General features: G+C 48.0%; 1 protein-coding gene across 3 annotated transcripts in view; it reads right to left on the bottom strand.

Moving 5' to 3' along the window:
- The window catches only part of MAP3K13 (mitogen-activated protein kinase kinase kinase 13), a 159,989-nt gene that overhangs the window by 30,646 nt on the left and 109,253 nt on the right, over positions 1 to 20,090 (bottom strand). For all 3 annotated transcript variants that reach the window (XM_030576405.1, XM_030576404.1, XM_030576406.1), the window contains 2 exons: positions 5,179 to 5,362; positions 1,670 to 1,861 (listed from right to left, as the gene is read on the bottom strand). In XM_030576405.1, the coding sequence (XP_030432265.1) occupies positions 1,670 to 1,861; positions 5,179 to 5,362 (376 nt within the window). The remainder of the gene's footprint in view (positions 1 to 1,669; positions 1,862 to 5,178; positions 5,363 to 20,090) is intronic.

Below are 20,090 nucleotides of genomic sequence, written 5' to 3'. Positions count from 1 at the left end.
CTTTTTCCTGTGTAACTCCACCAGATCCAGTTGTTCTGCCAACGCGGGAGGGAGTCACAATTACCTCTTCCCTGCTTTGCATCATAAATAAGGTAGTGCTGAAATAAAATCAGTAAAGCAATCTACACTAACATTTTTGCTTGTCTGTCTCCAACGCTACTGATAAAGGGCTCCTGGTTTCTATCATTGCTAAAACCCACTGCCCCAAAAACTACACTGTTCTGGAAACAAAGCTCCACCCTCTTGGAATGCAGCTCAAACATTTCCTTATAAAACCTCAATTTTAACCACAGTCACTCAAGATCTTAGTGCAACAGCTGTTGTTAGCAAACACTTAGTTTCAAATCAGTATGAAGCATTGGTGAGGCTGTTTGACAGGGTCAGAGTACAGGGTTAATAATTCTGCAGCTTCACAGATGAGTTACCATAAAATTATTTTGATTTTTTTTCCAAACTCTGATTCTAAATTCTAGGGGCCAAAGTCCATCCACGTGTAAAGGGACTGTAACAGAGTTATAACTGGGAACATCAAGGTTGACTATATTTGGGGGACTTTCAAACTTCTTGTAAATGCATGTTTTAACACAAAATGACTACTAAGATGGAAGATGTACTTAGCCATATACTGATATATACTATATACAGCAGGGATCAGCAACCTTTGGCCTGCAGCATGCCAGGGTAAGCACTGTGGCGGGCTGGGCTGATTTCTTTACCTGCCACATCCGCAGATTCGGCCAATCGCAGCTCTCATTGGCTGCGGTTCACTGCTCCAGCCAATGGGGGCTGGGGAAAGTGGCAGCCATCACATCCCTCAGCCAGCGCCACTTCCCACAGCCCCCATTGGCCTGGGATGGCAAATTGCGGCCAGCGGTAGCCACGATCAACCGAACCTGAGGATGCGGCAGGTAAACATACCGGCCTGGCACACCAGGGTGCTTACCCTGGTGGGCTGTGTGCCAAAGGTTGCCAATCCCTGGCATACAGTATAATTAGAGATAACAATTACAGAAAATGTAGAACTATTTGTTGGAAAATTTGTCTTGATATTCAAACTAGCAACAATAAAAATAATAAGTGATGTAATAATAATAACCTCACTGCCCAAACAATGTAACATACCATTTAAAACATTTACAGTCAAATACAGATACAACAACAGAACCACAGTCACACCGCGTGCTGTAAACAGTGAAGGAAGGGTGAGGCTAAAGCAATGTCCAGGGTGAATGAGATAAGGCAGCTGGGCAGTATCAGCAGGGGAGCAGGTGTAGGAGAAGAGGAAGATACACATTCATGAGAGCAGGGGATGAGACCAGAGTAAAAAAGACATGAAGGACAGACAAAATAAAGAGCAGAAGGAGACAGAGTGATTCACTTTTTCAAAAGGGCAAAACAGCCATCTCATTAGCAGACTTGTTTCCCTACTATTACGTTCCCACGTAAGCAACTGGTTCAGTTGCCACAGGGATGTTCTGCTAGTATAAATGGGAGCAGAGACGGTCCATGCAGTTAAAAACAAATCAGAGGAAGCACAGGACAAATCTCTCTCAAGTTATGGGCCAGACCATGAGACAGTTTAAGGGCCCCTGATTTAGCTCGATATCCATTTGCTGGAGGAATTCACTCAAAAATCTACTTTTTTAGTTTTAAGCACCCAAGGACTCACTTTGGTGACTTGAGGTCTCGGTGGATGATTTTATGAAGGTGTAAATAATTCATTCCACTTGCGATCCCTGTGGACCAGTCCACAAGCAGCCGAGGTGTGACTTTCCGACCAGCTCGTAGCACTTCATAGAGCTGTCCATGTGCGCAGTACTCCATGATAATACAGTAACATGGGGCTTGAGTGCAAACTCCCCTGTCAGAGAACACACACAAACACCATACACATTACTGCAAATCAAACCCAGTCAGTATCAAAGGGATTCTCGGAACTCAAAAATATACCATTGTGATCTGAATGCTCACCGCTCACTGACTTTCATGGCAGGGAGCTGTAGGGGCTCAGCACATTTGAAAATTAGACCATTGTTCTTTTTCTGGAACGTGTCAACTGTGCACCTGACTCATATGTGGAGAAATTAAGTTTCCCTATAGAAGCAGAAACTGCTCTGTAGGTTTATGTCTTTGGCTTTTATGTTTTAGGGTACATCCAGACTACCCGCAGTACCAGGGATCAATATATCGCGTCTCGTCGAGACGCAACATATCGATCCCTGAACCCGCTCCCCGTCAACTCCTGAACTCCACCGGAGCAAGCGGCGGTAGTGGAGTCGACGGTGGAGCTGCAGCTGTCGATCCCACACCATGAGGACGGGAGGTAAGTCGGAATCAGATACGTCAACTTCAGCTACGGTATTCCAAGTTGCGTATCTTACATGGACACCACCCCCCAGTGTAGACCAGGCCTTAGTATTGACTTTCATTCTCCAGGGATATAGGCAAGGAAAAGCAGACACTGCCATACAGGTCCAGATCAGACTACAGAGCCTCCTGGTCAAGCAATGACAGGAGCTTCCGATGCTTCACAGGAAAACAGAAAACATGCCTTAGTAAATGCTCTGGAACACCAGACACATAGCAAACACAAACTTGAGTGTAGTTCATTGCCAAAATGCCTGAAAAGAGCTAACCTTCTGTCAGAAAACTTCCATTCTATGAGACCCCATTAGCCCCCAGCTAATAATGTGACACTATTAGCTTAAACGTAATATTTCTGTTACTATTTCCTCTACATTTTCTCCTCCTCCCTTCCCACTAAGATTACAGAAAACAGATCCATCTCCAGTCATCAGGACTTAGACTTCATTTTTACTTCAGGTTTGTTTGTATTTATTTGTGTGGTTTTCCTACGTCAAAGTTAGGTCAAAATAGTAGGTTTTATATTTATTCCATATCTTGTCAGACACGCTTTGGAGAAACACGGCTTGAGTTCATTCAACCACTGCAGTCACCTTCTAACTTGTCACATAATTCGTTTGGTTGGCTTGCCTTCTACTAAGTCACTCTGGGCTCAGTTTTACAGTTGCGTCACGTGAAAAGCTCCCACTGAATCAGCAGGAATTCCACATTGAAGCAGCTCTAACCTGGACCCTGTATTAATTTTCAGCCAGGTTAACAGAATAAGGGTTCATCTCCACTCCATTTGGAGCTAAATTCTTACTAACACACCTCACAGTAAGGAAATCATTTCTGTCCACCATATATTTTAGTACTATTCAAAAATCCTCTTGCAGCAAAAGTTAAATTAGGTTGGGAAGTATCTGCAAGCATCACTTGGATAACAAATGGAGTTAGGAGTAAAATCTACTTAGATTATTTGTCTGTACTATATGGTTTGTCTTCTTAGGACATGAACTGTGTCCATGTTTTGTACAGCACTGAGCATATTAACCATGCCCATTAAGTAACTCCAGTAATACATTACCTACTTACACCACAGATCTCCAAGACGTGGTTTTGCTTAATGCACACTCTAGTGTTATGCCTGCTCCGAGAAGATCTGTTGCTAGTTCAAGTACAATTCATTCCAGTCCTTTAAGAGGACGAGGGCTGTAGAGACTGATAGCACTGCAGGAGCTCTAGCCTTTATGTTTTGTGATAACATGAATTCAGATGTGTTTAATGGCAAAATTCTGCCCTTGCAGCAAGAACATTGTTGGAGGGAAGCAATAAGGCTCTGGCTTTAGGAAGGGTCCGTACACCATCCTGCCAGACCAGGCTGAATGCAGTGTGCAGAATACCTCATTCTGTCCCCTAAAAAGCAGCATTTCCAATCCCCACGTATGCTGCTGACTACAGTACATGTGCAGGTGGATGGGCCCACACCAGCACAGCACACACTCCATCAGTGCATCAGCCATGCCCTGATTTAGCACTCAATAGACACTGACAAGGAAATCCTCCTCACTTGCTGTGAGAGAGAGGAAGAAGCACCCTCAGAGCTCTTCTGATTTAAACACACGTGCGCAACATAGAACACAAGTTGCCATGAGTGTTCACACTTTCATGGGATACTCGCATAACACAGTTAGGCTTGTGCTTAAGTACCTTGAAAAGTCGGGGTTTAACTAAAGAGCAGGTTGGAAAAAAGGTCATGTCCTTTAAGACATTCTCTGGCGTATGGGCCATCTCAGAGAGTCCTCAACCTGCTGAGGAGAGCACACCATCACATAGCCCTCTCAAATCACATTTCACAGAGCCTTGCAAACTTGTCCTGCCAAGATCTGCTCCTAGGATGAGACCTTGAACCTGTCCTGATGCAGGCAAGCTACAGCCCAGGAGGAATCCTTGGTAGTCTCTGGGAATTTTAAAACCTGAATAAGGACTACAGTAGATCTTTCTTTGTTCGCTCCCAGACAGTTATGACTAGAGAATGCGCCTTCTACAGGGTGCGAGCTACACCAATTGTAAGACTGCTCTTATGCCTGTCATCTAGATAAAGGTAGACCTGCATGCCCCAGTGACATGGATTAGGCACCACCCCAACCACTCACTCAGTCATCACCCATCGATTGCTGCCAGTTGGAAAGGGAGCATTTTGTACTGGTAGTTGTTGCTGCTCACCATAAACCTGAAGCTGTTCCTGTTCTCTTGTCTGAATGTTCTTGGTTCTCACCATTGTCTTTAAATAGCTTCACTAAGCATAGCTGAAGCCTGCAGAGCACAGACGAAGGAGCAACTCATACTCACTCAATGGGGAGAGGAATTGCTCTTCTGATCAGATCTGTTCACCTCTGCCTGACTACAGCTCTATGCATTGCCTGCCTTCTTCCCAGTAGTGAGGTTCTCCCCGATGGACAGGAAAAGTTTCCCATGGGCTTTGTGCAGGGGGAAATCTCTGTGGCAACAGTTTCCTTGGACTTTTCTTTTCCTGTAGATGTGCGAAGTTCACAGGACTGTGTTTTTGTGTGTATGAATGTCAGTATGACCTCTCTAGGTTGGAGTGTTGCACACCACTTAACAGTGCCCACAACACTACATATCTATTTGAGAGAGGAGGGGCAGAATACGTTTCCAGTTTTAACTACAGAAGATTGGATAAACCAGAAGGTAATTCCTGTACTCGGAACTCAACAATTGGCTAGGACATGATGGCTAACAACACCTTCTCTTGGGAAAATACAGGTTATTACTTTTCTAGTAATTATCTAGATAACAGAAGTCATGACCTACTTGAAGGCGATAATGTTAGGATGCTTCAGCTTCCGTAAGTGCTTGATGTCTGTTTCATTCTGTTCTCTCACTTTCTTGATAGCCACCTCCTCCGCTCGGAATTTGCCTAAGAAGACAGCTCCTTGTGCTCCACTGCCCAGCCACTGCAGCTCTGAGATCTCCTCAAATGGAACTTCCCATGTATCTGGTAATACACAAGCAAGGGACACATGTTAGAAGATCGCCAAGTTCATGTAGTGCTCTGCTGCACGGTCATACCAGAGACTGCAATTGTCAGCTCCTCTGTCATCTCTTATGACCTTTTCACCAAGTAGCTCAGTAACACATTCAAAATCTTTGTGAGCTGCTGATGCAATACAACAAGTTAATATACTAGAGACTTTCACATCTGAGGATTTGGAGAGTGTCCCTTCTTCGATGAAGTTCAAGGAGGGAAGGAGGAGGGCTGTACAACATTAAACATATAACTACAAACAATCCAAACACTCCAATAAAAGGAAACGTTTAAAATCCACAATGGCTAAAACAAATTAAGGATTTTTCTATAGGAAAATCACAGAATCATAGAAGTGTAGAACAGGAAGGGACCTCATAAGTCATCTAGTCCAGTCCCCTGCACTCAAGGCAGGGCTAAGCTATAACTAGACCATTCCTGACAGGTGCTTGTCCAACCTATTCTTAAAAACCTCTAATGACGGAGATTCCACAACTCCCTGGGCAATTTGTTCCAGTGCTTAACCACCCTGACAGTTAGGAAGCTTTTCCTGATGTCCAATCTAAATCTCCCTTGTTGCAATTTAAGCCCATTGCTTCTTGCCCTACACTCAGAGGTTAAGGAGAACAATTCTTCACCCTCCTTCTTGTAACAAACTTCAATGTACTTGAAAACCGTTGGCATGTTCCCTCCTGCCTTCCCCAGTCTTCTCTTCTCCAGACAAAACCACCCCAATTTTTTCAATCTTTCCTCATAGATCATATTTTCTAGACTTTCATCATTTTTGTTTAAATGGGGTAAAACAGGGCATAGAAGGGAAGGCAATAAATATGGAGCCAACAGAGGGCAGAGTATAAAACAGTGGTGGGCAACCTGCGGCTCACAATCAGATTCCCCTGATTGGCCGCATGCGGCCTGCAGGCTGCAGGTTATCAACCACTGGTATAAAAATTAAATACTGTTTAAAAAGCTAGCTAAGGTTGCTCAGTGACAACAACTAAGTTGCCTAACACATCATTTGGAAAACCCAAGTACTTAAAGCAAGATAAGTTAAGTACATTATAAGAGTTACACTGACCACATAATAAAACACACACATTTTTCTTCAGAACTACAAAGAAATGCAGGTTTCTTCACATCGCAACTTGAACTCTGCCCCACAAATTGTACTTTGATATATACTATTTTTATCACCTTGATTTCAATATAAGACATACATTTTTAATAGTGAGAGTAAGCAAGCACTGGAACAATTTATCAAGGGTTGTAGTGTATTCTCTGTCACTGACAATTTTTAAATCAAGATTGGATGTTTTGTCTAAAAGATGTGTTGCTCTAGGAATTGCTTTGGTGAAGTTTTCTGGCCTGTGTAATGCAGGAGGTCAGACTAGACGATCACAATGGGCTTGGGATCTAGGAATCTCTAATTTTTAAAGGCATATAGTTAAATGGGAAATGTCAGTTAATATATTTGTTTGCAGAGTTGTAATCATGTTGGTGCCAGGATATGAGAGAGAAAGTGGATGAGACAATATCTTTTATTGGACCAACTTCTGCTGATGGAAAAGACAAGCTTTCAAGCTTCACAGAACTCCTCTTCAGGTCTGGAGAAGGAAACTACGGTGTCAAAGATAAATACAAGCGGGATAGACTGTTAAGCATAAATGGTTCACATGTTGTAAGAGACCACTTAAAATGAAGAATACAATTAACACCTCTGAAGTAGAAGAATGTTGGGTTACTAGGAAGCAGTGTGTGTTACAAGTGGCCATAAAACCAGTGTCTCTGTTAAGTCCATGGTTTTTAGTGTTCAGCAGAGTTATGAATTTAAGTTCCCAGGCTCTTTTGAAGGTGCTGTGCAGATTTCCTTTAAGGATGAGGCCTGAGAGGTCAGACATCAAGTGATGCTTTATGAAAAGTATTTGCCCATGAAAGGTATGGTGTTTTTGTCTTTTATCATTTTTCTGTGAGAGTTCATTCGAGAGCATAGTAATTGTCTCATTTCACCCACACAGTGGTTGTTTGGGCATTTGATGAGATACACTACACATTGTGATAGGCATGCATAAGACCTATGGATCCTGAAATGGTATTGATCATTGTAGCAGTGGAGAGACGTCTACAGGTTTTGCATCTGTTGTTCTGGCAGAATCTGGTAACTTTGAATTGGTGAGTCCTGGTCTATGGGGAACTTGTTTCTGATAAGCTTCATGAGGTTGGGGGTGGGGGGTTGTTTGAAAGCCAGAAGAAGAGGTTTGGGAAAGATTTCTATCAGAAAGTGGTCCCATCAAATACAGACTGTAATTGTTTGATGATACCTCATATGAAGTCTAGTGTGGGGTGACAGGTGACAACTAGCGGAGTGTGGCTAGTGGGATTTTTTCCCCCTGTATTGAAGCAGGTTCTCCTGGGTATCTGGATAGCCTGTTCCATGATGCAATCTACTTCTCTGGTGGTTTTAAAAACTGCCTTCACCAAACAAGGACATTCCACCAGAGAAGCAGATTGCATCATGGAATGTGCTGTGTCTGATTTCAGTGGAAAGTTTTTTGACAAAATTCAAACATGAAAAATCCAAAAAGCTTGATTCAGATATTCTTCCGCAACACTGCAACAGGGTCTTCTGACCAGAGTCTCCTGCATGGACAAGGTTCCCTAGCAAGACTACATTTCCATGACACACCATGTCCAAGGGACTCAGGATGCATCATCAAGACAGGGAGACTATGGCATTTTATGGAAGATGCAGTCTGGACAGTTTCCTCTAAAAATTAGATTTTCTATTATTCAACAAACAATTAAAATTTTCCAAGGAACATTTGTAGCCATCATATTTATTTACACACATAGACTCGTAGACTTTAAGGTCAAAAGGGACCATTGTGATCATTTAGTTCAGCACTTTTCAAACTGGCAGTCCCGACCCAAGAGAGGGTCACAAGGCTATTGTACGGCATCATGAGATGGTATGGTATTGCCACTCTTATTTCTATAATGTTGCTGGCAGCCACGATCCTTCAGAGCTGGGGAGCAGAGAGCGAGGGTTGCTGCCCAGCTCTGAAGGCAGCGGTGCAGAAGTAAGGATGGCCTGGTATGGTATTGCTGTACCCACCCACCCTCAGCTTCACTTTCTCCCGGCAGTCTTCTACTTGGAATATTGAAATATGCCTACTTTACATTTATTGAAAGGCTTCAGTGCATTTGATTGCAGGGATTCATAGATTCATAGACTCTAGGACTGGAAGGGACCTCGAGAGGTCATCGAGTCCAGTCCCCTGCCCTCATGGCAGGACCAAATACTGTCTAGACCATCCCTGATAGACATTTATCTAACCTACTCTTAAATATCTCCAGAGAGGGAGATTCCACAACCTCCCTAGGCAATTTATTCCAGTGTTTAACTACCCTGACAGTTAGGAACTTTTTCCTAATGTCCAACCTAAATCTCCCTTGCTGCAGTTTAAGCCCATTGCTTCTTGTTCTATCATTAGAGGCTAAGGTGAACAAGTTTTCTCCCTCCTCCTGATGACACTCTTTTAGATACCTGAAAACTGCTATCATGTCCCCTCTCAGTCTTCTCTTTTCCAAACTAAATAAACCCAATTCTTTCAGCCTTCCTTCATAGGTCATGTTCTCAAGACCTTTAATCATTCTTGTTGCTCTTCTCTGGACTCTCTCCAATTTCTCCACATCTTTCTTGAAATGCGGTGCCCAGAACTGGACACAATACTCCAGTTGAGGCCTAACCAGCGCAGAGTAGAGCGGAAGAATGACTTCTCATGTCTTGTTTACAACACACCTGTTAATGCATCCCAGAATCACATTTGCTTTTTTTGCAACAGTATCACACTGTTGACTCATATTTAGCTTGTGGTCCACTATGACCCCTAGATCTTTCTGCCATACTCCCTCCTAGACAGTCTCTTCCCATTCTGTATGTGTGAAACTGATTGTTCTTTCCTAAGTGGAGCACTTTGCATTTGTCTTTATTGAACTTCATCCGGTTTACCTCAGACCATTTCTCCAATTTGTCCAGATCGTTTTGAATTTTGACCCTGTCCTCCAAAGCAGTTGCAATCCCTCCCAGTTTGGTATCGTCTGCAAACTTAATAAGCGTACTTTCTATGCCAACATCTAAGTCGTTGATGAAGATATTGAACAGAGCAGGTCCCAAAACAGACCCTGCGAAACCCCACTTGTTATACCTTTCCAGCAGGATTGGGAGCCATTAATAACTACTCTCTGAGTACGGTTATCCAGCCAGTTATGCACCCACCTTATAGTAGCCCCATCTAAATTGTATTTGCCTAGTTTATCGACAAGGATATCATGCGACACCGTATCAAAAGCCTTACTAACGTCTAGGTATACCACATCCACCGCTTCTTCCTTATCCACAAGACTCGTTATCCTATCAAAGAAAGCTATCAGATTGGTTTGACACTGTCACGGAGTGTGGGGAGTCCAGCCCTGCACCCCTCTTCCTGGGACCCACAGTGACTCTTAGCCAGCCAGTAAAACAGAAGGTTTATTGGACAACAGGAACACAGGTTACAGCAGGGCTTGCAGGCACAGTCAGGACCCCTCCACCAAGTCCTTCTGGGCTTTCAGGGTGCTTGGATCTTAGCTAGGATACCCTGAATTCCACCCACACAGTCCCAAGCCCAAACTCAAAACTGCTTCCCTCCTGCCACTCCCTTCCTTTGTTCCCCTTCCCGGGCAAAGGTGTTGACCTTTCCCCTCCCTTACCTAGCTCAGGTTACAGGCCCTGGCATCGTCCATCCCCTAAAGTCCTCCTCGATGGCCGCGTAGCTTTGTTCCCAGGGTAGCAGCTTCTTACTCAGGTACACGATGGGGTGTCTCTCCCCCTTTTCATCCTCCTGCATTAACACTGCCCCCAGTCCCGTGTCTGAGACATCAGTGAACACCATAAAGGGTTTGTCAAAATCTGGGTTTGCCAGAACTGGGCCACTAACCAGAGCCTCCTTCAGCGCCCGGAAAGCCTCCTGGCACTGCTCAGTCCAGATCACCTTGTCTGGCTTCCCCTTTTTGCACAGTTCAGTGATGGGGCCGGCTATGGCACTAAAGTGGGGCACGAACCTTCGATAGTACCCCGCCATCCCAATAAAGGCCTGGACCTGCTTTTTGGTTTGGGGAGCAGGCCAGTCTCTGATCACCTCCACCTTGGCTGGTTCCAGCTTCAGGCAGCCGCTCCCCACCCGATGGCCCAGGTAAGATACTTCAGCCATCCCCACCTTGCACTTCTCAGCCTTTACTGTTAACCCAGCCTTTCGGAGTCGGTCTAGGACTTGTTTAACCTGGGACATGTGGTCCTCCCAGGTCTGGCTGAAGACGCAGATGTCGTCAATATACGCCACAGCAAAACTCTCCATCCCCCTCAGTAGCTGATCCACCAGGTGCTGGAAGGTGGCCGGCGCTCCCTTGAGGCCGAAGGGCAGGGTCAGAAACTCATAGAGCCCCAGAGGGGTGATAAAGGCCGATTTCAGCCTGGCATCTGCGTCCAGCGGCATTTGCCAGTAGCCTTTGATAAGATCCATAGTGGTGAGGTACCGAGCACCTCCCAGCTTGTCTAGGAGCTTGTCAGGCCTGGGCATAGGGTAGGCATCAGATACGGTGATGGCATTGAGCTTTCGATAGTCCACACAGAACCGGATTGACCCATCCTTCTTGGGGACTAGCACCACTGGCGAGGCCCAAGGGCTGGAAGACGGCTGGATCACCCCCAAAGCCAGCATGTCCCTGACCTCTCTTTCAAGATCCTGGGCAGTTTTACCAGTGACCCGAAAAGGGGAGCATCTTATAGGGGCATGTGACCCAGTCTCCACCCGGTGGATAGTTAAATTAGTGCGTCCAGGCTGGTTGGAAAACAGCTGTCGGTACAGATGCAGCACCCCTCTGATCTCAGCGTGCTGGCCCGGGGTCAGTTGCTCAGAAAGGGGAATCGCCTCCAGTGGGGAACCAGCTTTTGTCTCAGGGAATAGATCCACTAAAGGGTCATCTCCCTGCCCCTCCCAATGTCCACACACGGCCAACACCACATTCCCCCTGTCATAGTATGGTTTCATCATGTTCACATGGTACACCCGACGGTGATGTGCCCGGTTTGACAGCTCCACCACACAGTTTACCTCATTCAGTTGCTTGATAACCTTGAAGGGCCCTTCCCAGGCCGCCTGGAGTTTGTTTCTCCTCACGGGAATAAGAACCATCACCTGATCCCCAGTGGCGAAGGCACGGGCTCGTGCTGTGCGGTCATACCAGACCTTCTGCCTCCTCTGGGCTCGGGCCAGATTCTCCCTGGCCAGGCCCATGAGCTCGGCCAGTCTTTCCCGGAAGGTCAGGACATACTCCACCACTGACTCTCCCTCGGGAGCGGCCTTCCCCTCCCATTCGTCCCTCATCAGGTCTAGGGGCCCCTCACCCGCCTTCCATACAACAGTTCGAAAGGTGAAAACCCAGTAGATTCCTGGGGTACCTCCCTGTACGCAAATAGCAGGTGAGGTAAGTACTTGTCCCAATCTTGCGGATGCTGGTTCATAAATGTTTTTAGCATCATCTTCAGCGTCCCGTTGAACCTTTCTACCAGCCCGTTGGACTGGGGGTGATACGCTGAGGCCCAGTTGTGCTGGACCCCACATTTCTGCCATAAGGACCGGAGCAGGGCCGACATGAAGTTGGACCCCTGGTCCGTTAAGACCTCCTTGGGGAACCCCACCCGGCTGAAAATTGTCAGCAGCGCATCTGCCACTGTGTCTGCTTCGATAGAGGACAAGGCCACCGCCTCGGGGTAGCGAGTGGCAAAATCCACCACCACCAGGATGTATTTCTTCCCTGACCGGGTCGTCTTGCTGAGGGGTCCCACTATGTCCATGGCCACCTTCTGGAAAGGTTCTTCTATGATGGGTAAAGGCCTCAAAGCCGCTTTCCCCTTGTCCCGGGCCTTACCCACCCTCTGGCAGGGGTCACAGGATTGGCAGTACTGTCGGACATGGGTAAAGACCCCAGGCCAGTAAAAGTTCTGTAGCAGCCTCTGCCTGGTGCGCCGGATTCCCTGGTGCCCTGCGAGAGGGATGTCATGGGCTAGGTACATCAGCTTGTGACGGAACTTCTGGGGAACCACCAGCTGCCTCCTGATCCCCCATGACTCTACTTCCCCTGGGGGAGCCCATTCTCGGTACAGGAACCCCTTCTCCCACAGGAACCTCTCCTTGCAACCTCTCCTCATGGTCTGTACCGCACTAAGGTCAGCCCGGTCCCTGTGCTTCCGCAAGGAGGGATCTTTCTGCAACTCGGCCTGGAACTCAGCAGCTGGGACAGGAATGGGGACCGGCTCTCTCTTGCGGGCTGGGTCTGAGGCCGCAGCCTCTCTGCACCGTGCCCCTGGGCGTTCCCCGCTCCCTGAGTTAGGGTCCTGCACCTCAGGTCGAGTACCTTCCCCGTTGTCAGGGAGCAGTGCCATTTGCCGACTCTGACTACGAGTCACGACCAGGGCACTCTGGGTGTTACTAGGCCAGTCCTCAAGGTCCCCTCCCATTAACACATCAGTGGGCAAATATTGGTGTACCCCCACATCCTTGGGGCCCTCCTTGGCCCCCCATTTCAGGTGTACCCTTGCCACGGGTACCTTGAATGGGGTCCCGCCCACGCCCATCAGGGTCAGGTAGGTGTCGGGCACCATCCGATCTGAGGCCACCACCTCGGGCCGGGCCAGCGTCACCTCTGCGCCCGTGTCCCAGTATCCAGTGACCTTCCTCCCATCCACTTCCAGGGAAACAATGCACTCTTTCCGGAGGGGCAGCCCCGCGCCCACCCGGTAAACCAAAAACCCGGAACCTGGAGCATCCACAGGTGGCATGTTGCCAACCCCCCTTTCCTGGGAATGTAGCCCCTCCTCCGATTGGGTTTTTACCCAGTCCACCTTCTGCAGGTTGTGTCTGCTTGGTCTGTCCCTGAGCTTGGGACACTGGGCCCGTATGTGACCTCGTTGGCCACAGCGATAGCAGCCCATATCTTGTGGGTCCCCTTGAGTGGGTCGGAGGGACCTGCCGCTGGATGTTCCCCTTTTGGGGGGGTTCTCCATAGGCCCCCTTTGGGAGGTCCCATGATGACTCTCTCTCTGCGTTGAGGCAGGCCTGCTCCTTCGAGACTCCTCCCTGCCATCCCCTGCCCGACTGTCCACAAATTGGTCGGCCAGCTGGCCTGCATGCTGCGGGTTCTCCGGCTTCTGGTCCATCAACCACAGCCTCAGGTCAGACGGGCACTGCTCGTACAGGTGCTCCAGTATGAATAGGTCAAGCAGGTCCTCTTTAGTTTGGGCCCCAGCTGTCCACTTGCGGGCATACCCCTGCGACCGGTTGACCAGTTGTAGGTATGTGACCTCACGGGTTTTACGCTGGCTCCAGAACTTTTTCCGATACATCTCAGGAGTCAGCCCAAACTCGCGGAGCAGGGCCTGTTTGAACAGTTCGTAGTCCCCTGCCTCCGCCCCTTTCAGTCGGCTGTACACCTCCACGGCTGTGGAGTCCAGTAAGGGGGTGAGAACTGCGATCCTGTCTGCAGGGTCAACCCTGTGCAGCTTGCAGGCATTCTCAAAGGCCGTCAGGAAGGTATCTATGTCCTCCCCCTCCTTACGCCGGGGCAGCAAGTGCTTATCAAAGCTCTTTGTAGGCTTGGGTCCCCCCTCACTCACCGCAGCCAGGGCCCCACTGCTCGCCAGCCGGGCCAGCTCCAGCTCATGTTTACGCTGGTTCTCCTTCTCCTCCCACTCACGCTGGCGCTGGTTCTCCTCATGTTTACGCTGGTTCTCCTCATGTTCACGCTGGTTCGCCTTCTCCTCCAGCTCTCGCCTCTTTAACTCGAGCTCTTCCCGTCTCAGCTCCCTTTCATATTCCAGCCGCCTCCGCTCCACGGATGCCGAGCGTTGCCGGGAGGATCCCCTGCTGGGGGGTGAGCTTCGCCGTGAGGCTCCCCTGCTGGCCGGGGGTGTCACGGTGCCCTCGGTATATACTGGGCTCCTCCCCGCCCTTCCCCTACGCCTAGGAAGGGGGGGGTCTCGGGAAGCCCTGGTCTGCCGGCTGACCACTCCCAGCGGGGACAGACACTGGTGCCTGCGCTGCATCTGCTCGGCTGCTTCCCTCAGAGACAGGGCTCCGTTCATTCATGCGGTCTCCCTGCTCCAGCTGGGCAATCAGCTGGTCCTTGGTGCGTCTCCCCGGGCGCAACCCCCTCTGCTTGCATAGCTCCAGCAGGTCACACTTGCGCCGCTTGGCATACATCTTCCTGCTGGCCACTCACAGGCCGGGGTGCTCGCCGCTCCCCACGGTTTCCAGGGGGACCCCTACTGCACCAGCCCTTCGTGAGGTCACCACCTCTCTGCCAGGGTCGAGCTGCCGACTCCTTCGCCCCTGGGACTGCTCGCTGCAATCCCCCGGGGGACCCTGTTACTGCAAAGTCCTTCTCACTGGGCACACACTCCCAGGGGTTAGTCACCCCTTCGTTTTACTGCTCCCCAGTCACTTACTGCAGGAAGCGCCGTCCACGGGGTGCAGTATCTCCCGCCGCTGCCACCAGTTGTCACGGAGTGTGGGGGAGTCCGGCCCTGCACCCCTCTTCCTGGGACCCATAGTGACTCTGAGCCAGCAAGTAAAACAGAAGGTTTATTGGACAACAGGAACACAGGTTACAGCAGGGCTTGCAGGCACAGTCAGGACCCCTCCACCGAGTCCTTCTGGGCTTTTAGGGTGCTTGGATCCTAGCTAGGATACCCTGAATTCCACCCACACAGCCCCAAGCCCAAACTCAAAACTGCTTCCCTCCTGCCACTCCCTTCCTTTGTTCCCCTTCCCGGGCAAAGGTGTTGACCTTTCCCCTCCCTTACCTAGCTCAGGTTACAGGCCCTGGCATCGTCCATCCCCTAAAGTCCTCCCCTGCTCTCCCACTCCCCACACAGAGAGTCCCTACTGCATCACAGACACGATTTGTTCTTTACAAATCCATGCTGGCTATTCCCTATCACCTCACCACCTTCCAAGTGTTTGCAGATGATTCTTTAATTACTTGCTCCATTATCTTCCCTGGCACAGAAGTTAAACTAACTGGTCTGTAGTTTCCTGGGTTGTTTTTATTTCCCTTTTTATAGATGTGCACTATCTTTGCCCTTTTCCAGTCTTCTGGAATCTCTCCCATCTCCCATGACTTTCCAAAGATAATAGCTAGAGGCTCAGATACCTCCTCTATTAACTCCTTGAGTATTCTAGGATGCATTTCATCAGGCCCTGGTGACTTGCAGGCATCTAACTTTTCTAAGTGATTTTTAACTTGCTCTTTTTTTATTTTATCTTCTAAACCTACCCCCTTCCCAAAAGCATTCACTATGTTAGACATTCCTTCAGACTTCTCAGTAAAGACCAAAATGAAGAAGTCATTAAGCATCTCTGCCATTTCCAAGTTTCCTGTTACTGTTTCTCCCTCCTCACTGAGCAGTGGGCCTACCTGTCCTTGGTCTTCCTCTTGCTTCTAATGTATTGATAAAAAGTCTTCTTGTTTCCATTTATTCCCATAGCTAGTTTGAGCTCATTTTGTGCCTTTGCCTTTCTAATCTTGCCCCTGCATTCCTGTGTTGTTTGCCTATATTCATCCTTTGTAATCTGACCTAGTTTCCATTTTTTATATGACTCCTTTTTATTTTGTAGGTCACGCAAGATCTCGTGGTTAAGCCAAGGTGGTCTTTTGCCACATTTTCTATCTTTCCTACCCATCGTAATAGATTGCTTTTGGGCCCTTAATAGCGTCCCTTTGAAAAACTGCCAACTCTCCTCAATTGTTTTTCCCCTCAGTCTTGATTCCCATGGGACCTTACCTATCAGCTCTCTGAGCTTACCAAAATCCGCCTTCCTGAAATCCATTGTCTCTATTTTGCTGTACTCCCTTCTACCCTTCCTTAGAATTGCAAACTCTATGATTTCATGATCACTTTCACCCAAGCTTCCTTCTACTTTCAAATTCTCAACGAGTTCCTCCCTATTTGTTAAAATCAAGTCTAGAACAGCTTCCCCCCTAGCAGCTTTCTCAACCTTCTGAAATAAAAAGTAGTCTGCAATGCAGTCCAGGAACTTATTGGATAGTCTGTGCCCCGCGGTGTTATTTTCCCAACATATATCTGGATAGTTGAAGTCCCTCATCACCACCAAATCTTGGGCTTTGGATGATTTTGTTAGTTGTTTAAAAAAAGCCTCATCCACCTCTTCCACCTGGCTAGGTGTCCTGTAGTAGACTCCTAGCACGACATCACCCTTGTTTTTTTACCCCTTTTATTCTAACCCAGAGACTCTCAACACTTCTGTCTCCTATGTCCATCTCCACCTCAGTTCAAGTGTGTACATTTTTAATATATAAGACAACACCTCCTCCCTTTTTCCCGTCTATCCTTCCTGAGCAAACTGTACCCATCCACACCAACATTCCAATCATGTGTATTATCCCACCAAGTTTCACTGATTCCAACAATGTCATAGTTGTACTTATTTATTAGCACTTCCAGTTCTTCCTGCTTATTACCCATACTTCTCGCATTTGTATATAGGCATCTAAGATACTGGTTTGATCTTGCCTCCCAGTTTTGCCCTGACCCTCATTTCTCTCTGCCATTATAGCCCACGCTCCCTCTTGTTTCCGACCCATCTGCCAGGTCTTCATGTTCCCCACTTACCTGTGGGCTTTGCACACCTGTCCCTGTTGAACCTAGTTTAAAGCCCTCCTCACTAGGTTAGCCAGTCTGTGTGCAAATAGGGTCTTTCCCCTCCTCGAAAGGTGAACGCCATTTCTACCTAGCAGTCCTTCCTCAAATAGCATCCCGTGGTCGAGGAAGCCAAAGTCCTCCTGGCGACACCATCTTCGCAGCCAGGCATTCACCTCCATGATGCATCTGTCTCTGCCCAGGCCCCTACCTTTGACAGGAAGAATCAAAGAGAATACCACCTGCACTCCAAACTCCTTCACCCTTACTCCCAGAGCCCTGTAGTCACTCTTGATCCACTCAGCGTCACACCTCACAGTATCATTTGTGCCCACATGGATGAGTAGCATGGGGTAGTAGTCAGAAGGCCGGATAATCCTCGATAATGCCTCTGTAACATTTTGGATACGGGCCCCCGGCAGGCAGCATACCTCCCGAGATGAAATGTCAGGGCAACAGATGGGCACCTCCATCCTCCTCAGCAGAGAGTCTCCGACCACCACTACCCTATGTTTCCTATTTTCAGTGGTGGCAGCAGACCTCCCAGCCTTAGGGGTACGAGGCTTCTCCTCTTTTACTATAGGGGGTGATTCCTTCTCTCCTATATCAAGAAGAGCATAACAGTTACCTATTACCACAGCGGGAGGGTTCGCAGCAGGAGTGGAACACTGCCCGCTGCCAGAAGTAACCAGCTGCCAGTGCCCACCCTGAGCCATCTCCTCCTCCACCAGTGGTGTGTCAGCAGTCCTGTGAACTGGGACAGCTACCTCAGCTGTCTCCACATGGACACTGTCCAGGAATTGCTCGTGGATACGGATGCTCCTCAACCCTAGCCACCTCCTCCTGTAGCTCTCCCACCTGCTGCCTGAGAGATTCCACCAGTAGGCACCTTTCACATTGGATGCCCCCCCATTGCCTGGATATCAGTAAGTGGAAATTGCAAGTTACAGTCTTTGCAAAACCACAACAGTTTCTGGGTAGAAGCAACCATGCTTTGGTGCTCTGTCTGGCTACAGGCGCAGGTGGAGGAGACAGAAGCAGTGCTGCCACAGGTGTTGCGGGCCTTCCTAACCATCGTAAGACTCCTTCTGTCAAACTCCCTCTCAAACTCCCCTGTCTGCAGCTCCCTGTCTGCTCTGCTCTGCTTTAAAGAGAAAGGTTTTGGATGTAGTTTGGCTTATAGGTTTTCAAGGGACTAACGGGTCACAGATAGGACCGACAAGGGACCCCGCTCCCTTCCTACTCCCCTTCCAAACTCCCTTGTGAAACTCCCTGTTAGCAGCCCCTGGTCGCTTGCGCGCGGCTTTATAAAGCCCTGGCTTGAGTGAATGCCCCGCTGACATAACCTTAGTCCCAGATCTGGACCTTAGCGTCCAAAATATGGGGGTTAGCATGAAAACCTCCAAGCTTAGTTACCAGCTTGGACCTGGTACTTGCTGCCACCACCCAAAAAATTAGAGTGTTTTGGGGCACTCTGGTCCCCCTGAAAAACCTTCCCTGGGGACCCCAAGACCCAAATCCCTTGAGTCTCACAACAAAGGGAAATAATCCTTTTTCCCTTCCCCCCTCCAGGTGCTCCTGGAGAGATACACAGACACAAGCTCTGTGAATCCAAACAGAGTGACTTGCCCTCTCCGTTTCCAATCCTGGAAACAAAAGTACTTTCCTCTTCACCCAGAGGAAATGCAAAATCAGGCTAGCCAATTCAACACACACCGATCCCCCTGATTTCTTCCTCCCACCAATTCCCTGGTGAGTACAGACTCAATTTCCCTGAAGTAAAGAAAAACTCCAACAGGTCTTAAAAGAAAGCTTTATAAAAAAAGGAAAGAAAAAATACAAATGGTCTCTCTGTATTAAGATGATACAATACAGGGCAATTTCTTAAAAGAATATTGAATAAACAGCCTTATTCAAAAAGAATACAAATCAAAGCACTCCAGCACTTATATTCATGCAAATACCAAAGAAACGAAACCATATAACTTACTATCTGATCTCTTTGTCCTTACACTTAGAAACAAAAGATTAGAAAGCAGAACTACTTCTCCAAAGCTCAGAGAAAGCAGGCAGACAGAAAACAAAGACCTCAGACACACAATTCCCTCCACCCAAAGTTGAAAAAATCCGGTTTCCTGATTGGTTCTCTGGTCAGGTGTTTCAGGTGAAAGAGACATTAACCCTTAGCTATCTGTTTATGACACCCGCCCACTGGTTAAGGCTCAGCCAATTACCAGAGGCTTCTAGCTTTCAAACCTTCCTTTGTAGCTCAGCCTCCAACTGCCAGCTACAGCACACGCTCCTTCAAACAACCAATGATTACACACTTAATTTGGTGGTCCTATGAGTATGCACAGTAATTTGCTCTCACTTTTGGGGTGTGTGCGTCATCACAGTATGAAATATATTCAAAGTGGGGCTCAGCAAAAAAAAGTCTGAGAACCTCTGATCTAGTCTGACCTCCAGCCCACTGCAGGTGACAGAACCTCACTCATCCACTCCTGTAATAGACTCCTAACCTTTGGCTGAGTTACTGAAGTTATCAAATCACGATTTAAAGACTTCAAGTTACAGAGAGACTGCCATTTACACTAGTTTAAACCTGAAAGTGACCGTGCCATATGCTACAGAGGAAGGTGAAAAACCCTCAGGGTCTCTGCCAATCAGACCGGGGGTAAAATTCCTTCCTGACCCCAAATATTGTATGGCAATCAGTTAGACCCTGAACTGTGGGCAAGACTCACCAGCCAGACACCTGTGAAAGAATTCTCTGTAGTAACTCAGAGTCCTTCCCATCTAGTGTCCCATCATCAAGCATTGGAGATAATTTCTGCTAGCAGTCATAGATCGGCTACATGCCATTGTAGGAAGTCTCATTATAGCCATCCCCTCCATAAACTTATCAAACTCAGTCTTTAAATCAGTTAGGATTTTTTGTCTCCA

This window comes from Gopherus evgoodei, chromosome 9, assembly GCF_007399415.2.
Source record: "Gopherus evgoodei ecotype Sinaloan lineage chromosome 9, rGopEvg1_v1.p, whole genome shotgun sequence".
Taxonomy (NCBI): Eukaryota; Metazoa; Chordata; order Testudines; family Testudinidae; genus Gopherus; species Gopherus evgoodei.
This window is presented reverse-complemented; position numbering and strand designations above follow the sequence as displayed.